We start from the raw sequence: 16,179 nt of genomic DNA on the forward strand, positions 1-16,179 counted from the left end.
TTAAAAAGACCTTTTCAGTTACCTGGTTATTTTTACAATAAACAAATAGCATCATTTCTGATTTGCTGGTCACATTTCCAAAGCTGCCCATGACCTACAAGAGACCTGCTGGGAACAAGATCCACTGCGATAAATGCACCATCTGCAGTGCTTGCTGGTAGTAATGAGGAGGCAACCACACAGATGGGGATCCTAAGGCCTTAAAGAGTGGTTTATGGTAAGAGCATTGGTACTCAAATGACAGCAGAAACATGCTAAGCATACACGTATGGTACTGTCAGCTTCAAAACAAGACCTTCCACCAGAGTAGCTTGCTCCAAGCCCCTGTGTCCAACCTGGCCTTGAACACTGCCAGGGATGGGGCAGCCACAGCTTCTCTGGGCACCCTGTGCCAGCGCCTCAGCACCCTCACAGGGAAGAGCTTCTGCCTAAGATCTAACCTGAACTTGCCTTGTTTCAGTATTCAGTACTCCTGAGACATCTGGATGACCCTAAAAACAGGGTTCATTTTTCACAGCCAGTGAACAGCATTAAATAGATGCATTCTGCTGTGTGCGACTCCTCAAACCACTCCTGGCAGATTGACTAAAGCAGCAGTTTTAACCATCCCTTAGGCTTTCACCAGGAGCTTCAATAGGGGTATCCTGTCCATAGCGATGGTACTTAACAGACCTCCCAGCCCACACATCACCCCTCACATGTCACCAACCAGGCACGTGAGCGTAACAGCATTTGAGCAGGATCACCTTTCATCACTCACTGACTAGAAGAAACTGGCTGCAGTTCTTACCACTGAACCATCTATTCTGGGGCCCCGCACCACTTCCAGAGCATCCATTATCCCGTCTCTGACTCAGTTCCTCCCAGTCCCGACTAAACTGAAGGGCTCCATGTGAGACATAAGCAACATTTCAGAAAAACAAATCCTACAAACTCCAGCGGATGGAAATTTCAACCACAGGGTGGAAAATCCTACATTTGATCCAATAAAGCCACACAAACCACAGGTATTTTTAAACCTCTGCCTGCGAAGGGACCCACATGGTTCTCTCTTTTCTCCAGAGTGGCAGGAGTCTTTTATTACAGAAAAGCAATAAAAACGACTTGGACTGGTATAAAGATTGGCCTTGAAAATGTCAGGAGACAACTGACCCAAAAGAACCCCTTGTCACTACGACTGTGATCTGTCCATGTGCTCAGGGAGTGTGTATTTGCACAATTTGGCACTTTTATAGAATCCCAGCCTGGTTTGGGTTGGAAAGGACCTTAAAGCTCATCCAGCTCCAACCCCTGCCACAGGCAGGGACACCTTCCACTAGAGCAGCTTGCTCCAAGCCCCTGTGTCCAACCTGGCCTTGAACACTGCCAGGGATGGGGCAGCCACAGCTTCTCTGGGCACCCTGTGCCAGCGCCTCAGCACCCTCACAGGGAAGAGCTTCTGCCTTAGATCTAACCTGAACTTGCCCTCTTTCAGTTTGAACCCATCACCCCTTGTCCTATCGCTGCAGTCCCTGATGAAGAGTCCCTCTCCAGCATCCTTGTAGCCCCCTTCAGACACTGGAAGCTGCTCTGAGGTCTCCACGCAGCTTCTCTTCTCCAGGCTGAACAGCCCCAATGTTCTCAGCCTGTCTCCATACAGGAGGTGCTGCAGTCCCGGAGCATCCTCATGGCCTTCTCTGGACTTGCTCCAGCAGCTCCATGGCCTTCTTATGCTGAGGACACCAGCACTGTGCACAGTGCTGCAAGTGAGGAGTCAAGTTGTTCGCTACTCTCAAGAGCAGTGAATAACTTGACTCTGGTTGATGCTTATATTTCCAGGGAGATAACTGACACATCTGTTTTTCCTACCATGTTAAGAGAAAGAAAAATCCCATTTTCTTCAACTCAGTTAAGACAAGCTTATAAACAGTGCAAAGGTCAGGAACTCTGTTCCCTATCTCTAAAACACAGTAGAACAAGTAGAATTAGACATGACACTTTGGCCCACAGAATCTCCTTCACCTCCTCCAAATGCCAACATACATTATCTCCGTTTTGGAAAGGACATGAGTCACAGAAAGAACATGGGAACAGGACACAACACAAATGTGGAAGATTAAGAAAGCTCCTTACCCCCCAACTAATTCTGTATTAAGTTCTAATGTGCTCCCAGAAGCTAAACCTGGTGGCATGGATTTGGAGTGGTAAGTTTTCCCTTCCTGCAAATGCAACACACACCTTTAACACTCTCAGCTACTCCAAGTTATCTCTGACAGCCTTTGTTACTTGTTTGTTCTCTTTGCCTCATCTCCCAGGTTTTCCATTCGGAATTAAAAACAAGGCACAGACTTTCCTTTAGGTTTCCAGGAAGAACACGCTGTCACACACCACTCCGCTCAGGGTTGATGCTGCACCAGCACCATCATATTGATGAAACTGCCTTCCCTGGCCAGCTTGTGAGACTGTTGAACATTTCATAGTTCAATCTCACTTCAGTCCCCTGGGAGCTAGGTCATCAAACAAGATGCATTAACTCCCCAATAGCCTCTCACGAACCATTTTGAACGCAAGTCCACAGCAAGCAGTGAATTTATTTGCACAGATCGTACTGCAGAACCAGACCGTAAGCGAGAGTGCAATGTCTAACGCACAGGGCCTTAAACATCCAAAGTGATCATCCCAATGGCTTCCCTGCATTTTAATCATAAACCACGTAAAAATGTTGCTTGTTATTCCCTGTAAAGAATTCACGCAGGACTAGAACACATGTAAACTGGCCCATCTGGCATAGATCCATACAGATCTGGGTAGGTCGGTACAGTTCATCACACACCCCAAAACTCAGTTAAAAACCAGGGGGCACAAAGCCTAACTTTAAATCCTGACAACACTGCATTATTGCATATTACACATTTTAAAAGAACAACAATATGGAACTACTTTGGCCAAAGCTTCCTTAGGACTTTCCAGTTGAGCACAGCATGCATTCACTATCTAAACTGCAGTATTGTGTCTGCACACCATCCATGAGATGGTTTTCCTGCAGCACGGGACTATTCTGCAATGCAGTAGTTGCTCCCGCTCTTTGCTATTTGTGGACTGCTTTAGGGTTTATTTGAAGCAAGTTCAGGTCTATGAAGCTACTACCCCACCATTACATTATAAAGAACAGTACCCATGTTTTCAGGCCATCTCATTTCAAACGGCTGGTGTGGCACAGAAGAGGATCAACTTCACCCGTAAGAATTCATATCTCTATTTGTTTATGCTACACAGACATGTGCACACAGGCTTCTTTCCTGGATGCAACCAACCCACGCTGTACTTGACCAGCACAAGTGTTCTGCTTGCCTAAGTTTCCAGTAAGTGTAACCTTTACTGGGCGAACGTTTTAAGAAGAAACAGATCAGATTCTAAACTTGCCAATACTAGTTTGGATAGCTAGACTGCCAAAACACAACACTTAACACACACTGCTCATATCTGACGTTGGCATTCACACAGTTACTGAAGAGGCAGATAATTACGCTGATGCTCTCATGTATCCTTTCCCAACTGCATACTTCCCATCAGCTCCACCTCCATTAAGATCTATCTCAACAGTAAGACCTTTGATGGGATTTTCACCACCCACTACTTAGAAAGCCTTGTGGTTTTCAAGTGCATTTCTTCCCCTAACATTGCTTAGCTCTTGATGTTCCTGAGAGCGCTCCACAGCTCCAGACTCTTGGACCCATGGCCTTCAACCAGCAGGACAAGCCTTTCCCTTCCAAAGTGGTGTTTCTGCTAAACACAAGTGACCCCTACACCCCGTAGACAGAATTCACCTCCTTGGCATCCCCCTATAACTCTCTCAGCAGCAACCTCAGTCACCCCAAGCTCTTTTCAATACCTGATGCCACCCTGTTTTCATGTCTCAGTAAGAGAGAGGAGGACAGAGAGTACCTTTTCTCACACCTAGGTCTGGAGGCTCCCATCGCAACCAAAGGAACAACTGCCAGGAACTGCTCTCCTGGGAAGTTCCACGTGCATTAACAAGAACACTTTAGCACACATGTAATAGCACTCTTTTGTCCAAAGGATTTCAGGTTGTACTAGAAGCATTAGAGTATTTCCATGATAAAATTGCGATTTCAGAGTCACAAGCTACTAACTTAGACAAGCATGAAGCTACGTAGGATAAAACACCACGAGCAGATGGCACCCAGCCACCCCATGGAGTAACTCATGGCTCCGGCTTTGCAGGACAAAAGCAAAGCCAGCCACTGCCTGGGGCTCCAGGGCAGGACATGAGGAGCAGGACACAGCTCTCCTGCACTCCCAAGGCCACATGCAAGAAGAACCTGCATGTTCAGCCTAACCTGAAACCTCAGGATGGGGAAGCGCTGGGCTCCCACAGGAACCTTGCACCAGATGTGTCCAGGGCCGCACTGTGACAGTCAAGTCTCCCAAGTTTTAAATTGGGCAATTACTTAATGAGAAAATCAGGTAATTAGCAGACGCTTTCGATCTTAATCTCTCTTTAACTTCACTCTTCATCTGTTAAATGCAAGCATCATCCCACGCATCAGAAAGGTGTGCGGCTACTGCGGCACTACTGTAAGCGCTGCAGCAAAGCAGCAGCTTCAATTCACCCATTTCTTCACCATGCAAGACTCAAAGCTTTGCTTAAAAATAATGCAGGGAGACAAGGAAAGAAACTGAAAGCAACTCAAAATCCTGAACAAGTGCTTTTAGGCAGAATTACCTTCTCCAAGTTCTGAGTTAGGGCAGACTATGATCAAGTAAAGGCTGCATTTCAATACCTATATGATCCAGAAGAATAAATACAGGCTTGAAGCATTCACCTGATCCTGACTTTCATGTTCAGCCTCTGACTTCCTACCTGGAACACTTTTCTTCAGCCATGTCATTACTGCATTAATGTACAAATGACAGCAGCACTGATGGTCACAGACCTGCTCAACACAGTGAGTGACAGTAACAACCGTATTCAGACTGAACTATCCAAAACATCACCAAGCCCAGCAAAAGTCGAGTTCACAGAGAACAACGGGACCATGTGCAACACTGGTTTTCCTGGAGTATTTTGCCATCTCATCTCCACACACAGGATACCCCCCTGGCAGGAAGGGAGCTGGTGTGAAGGCCTGTCAATAATGGGCAAGGGGGGACAGCAAGAAACAACACAGGAGAGAAGAGTACTCTCAGTAAGCTCAGACTGCCCACCTCTCCCTGCGGCCACTGATGTCCTAACTGCTCTTGTCCGTGACGGGGGTAATTCCTGCTCGGAGACATGTTTGTGTATTCATGGATTTGCACTGTGCTTCCCCTTCGAATGTAAACCCAAATCCACACAGGTTACCTCTGCTTTCCCAAGCTACCTTTCCAATCAGTTTTCTCCATTAACATGCAAATCAAATCCAAGTTTGCAAAACGACAAAGGGGAAAAAAGTCCAACATTGCCATCACTGCAGTGGATCGCCTCTGCCGCGCAACACTGGAATTCAGGATTAGCAACGCAAACCAAACCTAAAACCTACAGAAACCTTCCAGCATCTTCAATATTTATTACCTGTTTGGTCAACAAACTTCCCCGGGGGTTCTGTGTGCGGTGTACTGGTAACAAATGCGGGTTTGCCCCAGGGGAGAGCTGTTTCTACCCTCTCAGCTTGCCATATTCCCCTCAATTCTAGGCTATCATTTCAGCAGCAGAACAGAAAAGCACCGAACTCACTAAGAAATAAACCAGGCAAAGCAACATCCCTTCTTCTTTTACGGATGCAGTTTATCTTGTGCCACGCAATGTTTATTTGCTAATTCCACTGCTCTCAAACCCTGAAACGCAAACGAATGATCTCCAGCTCCTGTTATCTACCAATCACATCAGACATTACCGCTGTAAATCCAAGCGCTGGAACATCTCTACAATCTGTTGTACTGACTGCTTCATTGGGCTGCTTTTTCTGCCTTACCCCAGGCCCCATAAGTACCTAATATGTAACATCAAAACCACCACTGTGCAAACTGAGTTTCTTTGATGTCATTCCGTGATACTCTAAGGCAGTCCATCAGAAATGCCAGTAAGCACAATTCCATCAAGGCAGGAAAAAGACAGTCCTGGCCTATTTCATTAACTTCCTTTCCCAAAGGAATGTGGTTTTGTCCATGCTGCACAGGTTGTACAGGTTGTGCAGCTGGCAATGGCTGCTTGTGTTTAACAGGCAAGAGGATGTTATCTTGCAGATTTAGCATGATGTTTACTCACCAAGAATAGTCTCCTATTGAAATAATGGGCATGCATATGAAAATAGCTTTAGTAGTGTACTGCCACATTAAAGAGATTCACTTCCTGATACTGCTATCAAACACAGAGCACAGTGCACGCTGTTCTCGCTCATCTTCATCCTCCTTCATGCTTGAGAGAACCTGCTCTAGCCTGTCCCCTGCAGCATCATTTCAGGCCTCAAATGCAGGCACCCTTGTTCATCAGCACAGTGAACCCCTCGTGGGTGCCTACATAGCAGGGCAGGATGCCACGCTCTTCCCATAGCTCCTTCCCAAGGAGGCTGGGGAAACACAGCCCCACTGGAATTTGGTTTCATGGTGCCAGCATCCACATGGGTGCTCAAAACTCCCCCTCCCCAACCACTCCTCTACCCTGTGAGGGAATCATGGAATCAACCAGGTTGGAAAAGCCCTTTAAGCTCATCCAGTCCAACCATTCCCCAGCACTGCCAAGGCCACCACTGACCCATGGCACTGAGGCCTCGTCTCCACGGTGTGTGAACACTTGCAGGGACGGTGACTGCAGCCCTGCCCTGGGCAGCCTGTTCCAATGCCTGAGCACCCTCTGGGGCAGGAATTGTTCCTCAGCTCCATCTAAACCTGCCCTGGTGCAGCTTGAGGCCGGTTCCTCTTGTCCCATCCCTTGTTCCTTGGGAGCAGGTGGGTGGTTGTGCTCAGCAGAAACATGCTTACACAGAGGAGGCACCAGAGCTGGTGTCACTGCAGGATATTTGAGCTCTTATCTCTCCAAGCCACAGGTCACAGTGATTCCAGATAAAGTTCAATCTGTTTGGAAAGAGACTAAACAACCTGCTGCCTTATCTCAGCTTTCTGGTATTACAGGTACAGGAATTCCTTCCACTTAATCACAGCCCTATGTGGCCAATGCTTTATTACCTCCCCATACCAAAGCTCACTCAGTAAAATGCCAACTTTTTCTTCAACAGGCTAAAGTGACCTTGAAAAGTTGCTGTCTTCCTTTGCGTTTTCTTATCCAAAAGCTAAGGATGACAACAAGCTCTATCAGGAGAGAAGCCTTCTGGAGGGAGCATTAACTCCAGGGTTAAGATTCCTCCTGTCACCACTGCCGCAGCAGAGCCAGGATGGCTGTGCTGTACCAGGATGGATGCCCATCGCACTCCATCCCAGCAGCATCTCCTGCAGCAGGCACCCCTTATGCCAGCTCTGCACTAAGATGTTGCACTCACTGGTGCAACAGGGGATATTAAACCTCTCCTGGATCGTGTCGGTGAGAACAGACACAGGGTTTGCTTTTGGTATTTGATAAAACCCATTGTTTGTTGGGAGCGAGAGATTAAACCTCTCTGATCACAAGCCAGAGCCAACACAACACTTCCAAAAGGAGCAGTCCAAATCCCACTTCTGTTCACCTCCATAAGGATGCCTTCCCAACTTCTGCAACTGCTTGCAGCTTTGGTACTAGAGGAACACCTCTCCAACAGCCAATGCTTACTCCAGCTGGAACTAAATCAACAGCAGATTTGGTTTTTACCTGGTAGAGAGCTAAAACCTCTCTGTACCAGCCAGTCAGAGTACAGATGCAGCTAAGCTGTCTGCTTAGTGTCCAGGATAAAGCACGAGCTGCTGACTCCCACACAGCCACAGGTGGTTATCTGCAGCTACTCAGGGCACATTAGTCACCATCTCCATTTCAGTTACTACAGAGCAGCAAGTATTGGGAAATGAAGAGAATATCTGTGTCATAGGAAACACTGTTCAGACCAGACAGCAAGCAGAAACGTCTGTGCGGGTGCAAGTCAACAGCCACCCTCAAAAAGGGGAACCAAGTGTAAATACAACTAACAAAATTACTAGCTCTTTAGTTAAGCTCTTTCTGGTTTCTTCTGTTGGCAATTAAACAGCCCCAGCAAAGCCTTGAAGTTCCCACCTCTAAACAAGGTGTAGGTGGGAGGCACTGCTCACACCTTTCCTGCTGCTGCCTGACTTGCTGTGTGTGTACTGAGTATTAACCTTAATGATCCTACAAACAGAGATGCTCTCTCAAACAACCCAGACCGCAAACTACCCCCGTGCGTTGCCACATTTCCCTTAGCAAGGACACTATCAACAGGAAGTTCTCACCAACACTGTATGAAATTAAACTCATTTAAGTCATGCAGAACTCTGGAACAGCATGGCAGGCTCCTGTGTGTGACTACACACGTATTGTAAACAGCTACAGTGAGGCTGCTTCCGCAGAACTGAGAACATTACAAATGAAGCCAGTTTCAATGATCATTTCCATTGTTAATCCTGGCACTGTTACGCCTAAAATGGAAAGCTCCACTGAAAAGGAAGGAATTAGATCTCATCTCTATTTAGGCTAATCCACAAAGCAGGTTTCAGAATCCATCCACCTGCAAGCAAACACAACCCCCCAGGAACAGTGTTAGGTGACGCTACAACTTCCCAGAGAAAAAGCAATCCCTGAACAGACCATCTGAGATGTAGAAGTCCTACACGGTATTGAAGTGTCACAGTTGCTATTGATAAATCACATGAAACCGTCATGAATGCCTGCATGGAATTTGCCTGCATGGGAAAAACATATGCCTTTTCCCAGGGATAGCTTAAAGCATAAGATGCTTTTTTTTCCCCCATTTTCTTCTTCCCCAGAACGACAGCATTCATTCTTCAAGAACTGACATCAATCAAAGCCTCCTCAGAAGGGGATTCTGTATGTGCTGAAGTACTCTCAAACAAAGCAGCAATGTTTTGCTGCCCATGTCCACCAGCACCAATGCAACCACCCAGCCTCTGCATTGCCACTCACTCTGCCACTACTCGCAGAGCCACCTCTGCAGTACATTGGGTGTATCACTTCCAGCTTTTCAGACCACATCAGGAACAGCAATGCTAGATAAAGTCTGCCTGTATCCATGGAAAGCAAGTTTCATACTAATACACTTCAAACTCATGAAGTGGCAAATAAACTTGGAAAAGCTATATAGTGTTTCAAATTCAGTTCTCTCTCTTGCTTAAAATCCTGGAGATTTCTATAACTTTGGAAGCTGGTAAGGGAAACAACCTAAAGCCAAAAAAATAGACTAGTTACTCTGAAAGCAGCTATCGTTGTATGCCACAGATTATCCAGTTCATTCCTTTAATGCTTATGTTTTAAGATTGATTAATTCCACATACACTTATTAAGCATTAGCGTTACTAATTGAGCTCTTTCTACGTATTAAAGAACCATCCAGGAGCATGCTATTTCTGTGGACTACTGCCAGCCAAAGTAACAGGATCCTTCATGCATGAGAAGAATCCACCACCACTACAACAAAACACATCAATAAGAACAAAGTCGGTTTATACATTTTTAGCCTCTTCTAACCTTCTTTTGATTACCTTACATTATTTTCAGTGTTAGCAGGAAAGAACTAAAAGTGAGTTAGGAAGCACATGTTCTTTGGGTGACGACCCAGGGTACAGACCCATAAACTACCAGGGAGCGAGCCCAAGAGGGAGGTAACAACACAGTAGCTACTCAAGGGCGCACTTAATCAGGACTAATTGCCAGGTTGTTTAACCTACTAATCCACATTTCCTGACCTAGTGTGGCAACATGCTCTAAGTTTCCACCTCCCCTTAGCACCTTGCAACTCAACTGCAAGCCCACGCTCTATCTAGGTGTGACCACCCCCTGCGACCTGCAGCTCACATAGCGGAACGCTCTCGTGCAAGAGTGGTGCAGCCTGTCCACCTCTGAGAAGGGTTTCACACCTCCCAGCATCAACACACAGGAGGAAAGACTCTGCTCCAGGAGCCTCACTGCTGCAGTGCACAGGGAGCAGGGCCAGGAGCACAGCTTTGCCCCTGCCAAACCCATGCCCGACAGCCCCCAGGGCCACGCATGTCACTGTAACCCTGATGTAGAAATTGCACGAAATCAGCACAATCCACTTTCAGCTCCGATTTTTGTCCTTTATCATCTAAGAAAACCAACCCCCCTACCCCCTTTCTTGCCCAAACCACTGAGCCACTGAAGCCATCGAGCAAAATGAGTAAAAGCAACGGCAGCAGCAGCACGCAAAAACCTGAAGGACCAATTCAATCGGCTTCTTGTTCATTTCAGGTCTGACTGTGGGTATCCTCATGGTTTTAAACGCTTCTATGCATCACAGACAAACAAGGGCAAACCCCAGCACTTTCATGCAATTTTAGAGCATCTGAAGAACAAGAAAGGTGCTGGGAGAGAAGAGCAAAGGCAGAAGACAGGGCACCTGAATTCTACCTGGCTTTTATGGCTGTATCAGAGCATCTTCTCATTGCCCAATACACAACTGTGACTAACGAGCATCCTTTGTCTGCTCATTCCTTGTCCTTCCCAGCTCACAGCGCAGGGGCTGCCCCGTGGTTTTCCAGTGTTTCTTTGCAAGTTCTGCTCTCAGAGCTGCTCTGGCTCACTGCAGAGGGAGGAGGTTGAAGCAACACTTCAGTTGTGCATGCTGCAAAAGGGAGATCTCCAATGCTGCTGGTTTCCTGACTCATTTACATATCTGTGTGAAGCAGAGGTGCGATGTAGGGCTCATAAAGACACTTCCTTAGGTTTCTTAATCTGGGCATTACTCAGAATTTGAGAGCAAAGACTCAGTGCTGAGAAAGCATGTGCAGTCTGACCCTTTTTAGCTGACCTTTAATGCCAAGTCTGCTGCACCAACCAGACCTTTGGTATTTCATTAACTTTGACATTCAGCAGCTTCAGCTGTGCCTTGCAGTTACTCCACCTTGCAACTACTTACTGCAACTGCTCAGAAACTGCTAACCGCTGCCCTGCACAAGTCGTTACCTTCTCAACCCCCCTTTGATGAGTAATAATAATGAGTGTTCCTAGAACTGTGAGCAGCGAGGCAGAGCAGGAGAAACACTACCAAAAACGTTAGGCACCCCTGCTAAAAGTGTGGTTACAAGTTAGAGAAATGAGACTTTGCCACTGAGCCAGGGGAAGCATTAACCTTCTAAACAGCACGAGAGAAAACCCCTCGGGACCTTTATGGTATGTGCAATTTTACATTGTGCCTACACAGCACTGCTGTTTCAGTGTAATCCTGCAGATATTTAGTTCCATACTATAGAGTAATAACGCAGCTATTTACCAAAGTATGGTATTTACCAAAGACATCTTGTTTTGTTGCTCAGCAGAGACATACATTCAATTTCACGTGATGAAGCCTGGCAACAGCTAACCCAGGTAGCTCACAGCTCACTGCATTAAGCACGAACTCGCTAACTCACAAAGCAAGTAAACACTACTCAGTCCACCTGTGCTTAGAGTTACTCAATACAACCACCCCATCAAAGCTTGATTTAACTCTGGTGGTAAGTAATATTACACTAACCTGATTAGGAAATAGAACTTGACAACAAGCATACATTATCCTGCAAGTGATGGTAGACTTCTGGGTGCATAAGCAGCAGCAATGCTACTTTCACAGACTGTAAGGAGATGGGATTTCACCTCTAGATGCAAGACAGGGATCCTAGCTGAAGATGTGGAAAATGATGCCAGTAAAGAGTAGTGACTGTCACCATTTCCTTCTGTCAAGTACAGTATGAGCAACGAAGCACACAAAAGGAGACTAATATGACCGCATCTGTCGCTACATTCAGAAAACCCCATTTCCAGCCTTTTAAGCCCTTCACTTACAAGCATGAATGGCCATATCCACAAAAACACAACCCTTCATATTCATTTCTTGGTGACTACTGTTCCTCCTACTGCTGCTAGGGCCCAGTTTGTCCTACTGTTTGGGGATCAACAGGAGGCAGAGAATTTTCCCAAAATCCAGGCTAAAGCATTTGGATTACAGTAACCTTGGAGAGAGGAGCCCCAGCTCTTATGGAATAGCTGGGGTGCACTTCATTAGACCTAGAAAACAAAACACACCGCCTCCTTCCCTCGGGAAACTCACTGTGGTTCTTTAGGCATGCCACTATCAAACAGGGTTTAGTCTGGAAAACGGGAAAGCAAGTTCAGAGACACCAGTAACACATTCCTAGCCCAGGACTGTGGCCAATCCTATTCTAAACCTGCTTTGAATTCTTCAAACCTCCCCAGTAACAGAACTCCCCAACAGCAGAAATGCTGAGATGAGTCTTGGGCCACTTCAGCATTCCTGACCCTCATTCCCCAGGGAAATGGTGCTCACTGAGCACTGGATTCAGATACACATGGTACGTCAAAAGCCTTCGCTGGTCTTGCCACTTGGAATTCTCTCCCAGGTCAGGCAGGGCAGGTTTATAAGCAGGTGGGTGGGAATTCTCCCTCCCTTCATAAAAACCTATCAGCTGAAGGGAGGAGCTGGCTCCGAGGCTGATACATCTGCGAGATGGGAATGATAATGTGGTTGATTACTTAACAACGACTCGGAACAAGTCGTTTAAAGCAGCTTTAAAACTGGCTCTGACAGCACTGACTCCCACACAGTCAAATCGTGGGTCAAATCCACTGCAACCTACAGCAAGGAACCCTGATTATTGTAACATGTTAGGTGAGATGGGCTTTTTCAGACTGCTTTTTAAATGTGATTTCTTCAGAAGCATTAAGATACCGAGATTTACATTTATCATCATCCTTGGCAGTGCCTGGAAGGCCAGCTCAAAAGCTTCCAAAGCCATTACACCAAAACTTGTCTCATTTCAAAAGGCTCCACTGCATCAACACAAACACTGCAGCTGGGGCAGCCCAAGACTATAAGAAAAAACCCTACTTAGGGAGAGGTGATCTCCCAAATGGGATGATCGTTGGTTTATTTAACTCGTCCCCATTCAGTCCCTAACAATTTTATCTAAAATTCCAAGCTGAAAGTAGGACTTCTATGTCAGATTTGCCTGGCTCTGCCTATGTAACAGGCACCAGAAAGAACAAAGCTGTTGTAACATGTAAATCCTTAAAGCACAGTTCCCCACTTGGGAGAGCCAAGCCCAAGGAGGACCCAGTCTCACCCCTACAGAGCCACCGTAACACCACCACCTCTAACACCACTGCCTCCAGTGACAGGCAAATCCCCACCTTAGGTGGGAAACCACCACCGAAGCAACCTCTCTGCTGGTCTTAACACTGCTGTACTGAGTTGTACCATCGAAGCTAAATTCTAGTCCAGATCTAAACTGATAGCTAAGATCTTCCAGAAGAACACATTACAACATAAGCCCTTGCCTTAGTTTTATTTACTTTGCTAATTAAATACAAGTAGAAAATAATCAGTTACCTCTACTGATACCAAGCAAGCTTCTTTAAAAACACGGTTAAGCTGCTCACCAGCACTGATACCCCATATGTTAAAAGGGAGGGCTAGTTCTTCATGCTGAATTGGGAATTTATTCTTAGCTTTGGCAAGAAAAGAGCAATTGGACATACGTACACCTGCACGTATACATGTGCACAAAACAAATCACAAGTAAAGGTAAGGCAGAGAAGTTCCTATAGGAAGGTGTTTCACTATAGGATACAAAACCTCACCTGAAATACTCAACTGTTAGTACAAAGCCTTCATCCCCTTCCAATACAGCAAGAATGAGCATGTGTGCCCTCCCACTCCCCAAAATCAATTGTTTCTACAGCTCATTCTCAGGCTTTTTCCTACTTGTTACCACTGCAATGCTGCTAAAAAGCCCTCAAGGCAAGGAGCTCTCAAGGATGAGGTTAGAGATCTCATATGAACAAAGCACTTGTGGATTCTCCAGCACACCAGTTTCTTATCACTTGAAGTTTACTTGCCAGCCAACACACACTTTCCTCAGTTTTATATAAAGGTACATCAGGTTTAATGACATAAGTAGGAATCAAGTTTTCAATCAGCAGAACACTGATTTAAATCCGCAGAATTCTTAGCAATACACTGCTAAGAATATCCAAAGCCACATTTGCTTTTAGTTGGAAATGCACCTCAATGAGAAATGCCCTTTCATTCAGCAAAATCCTCAGCCTTGTATCAAAATTTTAGTACAACTTCTTCTCTAAGATGCATGGAAAATAAAATACATCAAAGAAGAACACGTGCATTGGAAAAGAATGTATTTCGTCCACCTTCTTCTGCTGGAGATATAGGCGAATCCCAAAGGGAAGTCCATCATGCCACACTCACTGCTGAAACTCAAGATACGCCTCAAGCTCAAGCCTGAGACACTACTACATTCTTTTACAATCGCAGAAACTCTTGCTATGGTTCAGTGCCAACGGAAACCTCTTAATATAAACCTCCCCTCACGAGTAACAAAGCTGCAAGTTACAGCCATAGACAGGGCTGTTCTTCGGAGTTCTGAAGATAAAAAGCCAAGCATTCACCTTTCCTTTCTACCTTAAAAATCCCTGCAACAGGCTGCACACGCAGGACTCGTAGTTTTACAGTTTCCAACTCACCCTACCTCTTCCCCAGGGTTGCAACATCTCGGATTCTAAACCGAATGCTTCGAATGCTGAATCAGATAAAGCGCAGCGCGCTGCTTGCTTTAAGAGCTGTAGCGAGGTCATTCCTTTCCCCCAGCAAATACACATAGGGACCTACGCATTAAATACCCGCCTTTTTCTTTTGCACCGTTCTTTTTAAACAAACTTTCCTGTTTCAGGCCAGAAGCGTAAGTTTCCTATGCAAGATGCTGCATTCATATCAAAACTGCACGGCATGACCCAGCAAACAAAGACGAGCTGCTCGGCGAGGTTTGCTTCCTTCCTCCGCAACACGCTTCTCCACCGCACACAAGAGCAAAAACACATTTAATCTCTGATGCCATTTGTTGGTGGCGGGTTATTTGTTTGATGGGTCTTCTGCAGCTTTAACTCATATACTCTGGGCTGATACGGCTAGAACGCTGCAATTAATTACGTGATTTACACTGATTTGATAGCAGCCGTCTAAAGAAAGGAAACGAGTGTGAAGTATTTCATTCTTCCTACGACAACAGTAAAAACAAAGCGGGGCGAAACAAACCAGCTTAGTCCTGAAGGGCAAACGCATGTTCTACAACACACAAAAGCATAGCTGCAGCAATAGTTATTTATGAACGAGGCTCTGCTGCCTCCTGCCCGAGGCCGCATGCAGCCCGCACGTCCTGCAGCGCCTTCCTCCTGCTTTTCCTTTGTCAAACTAAAACGGGAGGTCGGGATGAACGACGGGACAGGCAGGAGCAGCTCTTTCCCAAGGGTCTCTTCACTTAGGGCAGGAGCGCCCCGTGGGAGCACCCACACCAGGAGCCTTCCGTGCATTAACTTTGTCATTATCCCCCCATCACCGCCCCTGCTACCACAGACCTCTGAACACCGGCTAACGTTGTTTGTACTCTCCCCCTTTCCCCGGGGTTAGGATACTGCTGAGAGCGGAGCGAGCCGCCCCAGCCTGCGCTAGTGCACCTTGCCGCTGGAAGCAAGGACGCGGAGTCAATTTCCCCACGCCAATGAACCCCGACCGCGGTATTCCCATCACCGCTTCCCCTCCTCTCCGTGCAGGGACGGGCACTGCCGCATGCAAAGGCGGCTGTGGGAGCCCGCGGCGCGGGGGTACTTTACCCGTGCAGCAGCTGAGCGCGGCGGGCTCGCAGCCCGCGCCCAGGCAGGACAGCCCGTCTTCCATTCCTCTCACCGCCTCCGTGGCCTCCCCACCGGCACGGCTCAGCCCGAGCCGCCGCGCCCCGGCCCGGCCCGCATCCCGCGGGCGAGACCCTCCCGGGCCACAAAGCACGGCCGGAGGCGCCGGTCCCCGCAGCCCCGGCAGCAGAGCGCGGCCCGAGGGGGCGGGATGGGGCCGAGCCGCCGCGGCTGCGGCAGGGAGGGGCCAGCGCCAGGCCTCAGCCGGCCCCGGCCGCCCGCAGCACGGCGGTACCCCCGGGACACCGCGGTCCTAATGGCCCGGGAGCTCCCCCCGAGCCGCCTCCGAGTACACCCGGACAGGGCCG

At 47.3% G+C, this 16,179-nt stretch overlaps 1 protein-coding gene across 1 annotated transcript in view; it reads right to left on the minus strand.

The window, feature by feature from the left end:
• Positions 1-15,964, minus strand: part of EML4 (EMAP like 4) — an 80,136-nt gene extending 64,172 nt beyond the window's left edge. Inside the window, exon 1 of the mRNA XM_080615587.1 lies at positions 15,794-15,964. Coding sequence (XP_080471713.1) covers positions 15,794-15,857 — 64 coding nt within the window. The 5' untranslated portion in view covers positions 15,858-15,964. The remainder of the gene's footprint in view (positions 1-15,793) is intronic.
• Positions 15,965-16,179: the final 215 nt, after the last annotated feature.

Source organism: Psittacula echo, assembly GCF_963264785.1.
Source record: "Psittacula echo genome assembly, chromosome: 4".
Lineage (NCBI taxonomy): Eukaryota > Metazoa > Chordata > Aves > Psittaciformes > Psittacidae > Psittacula > Psittacula echo.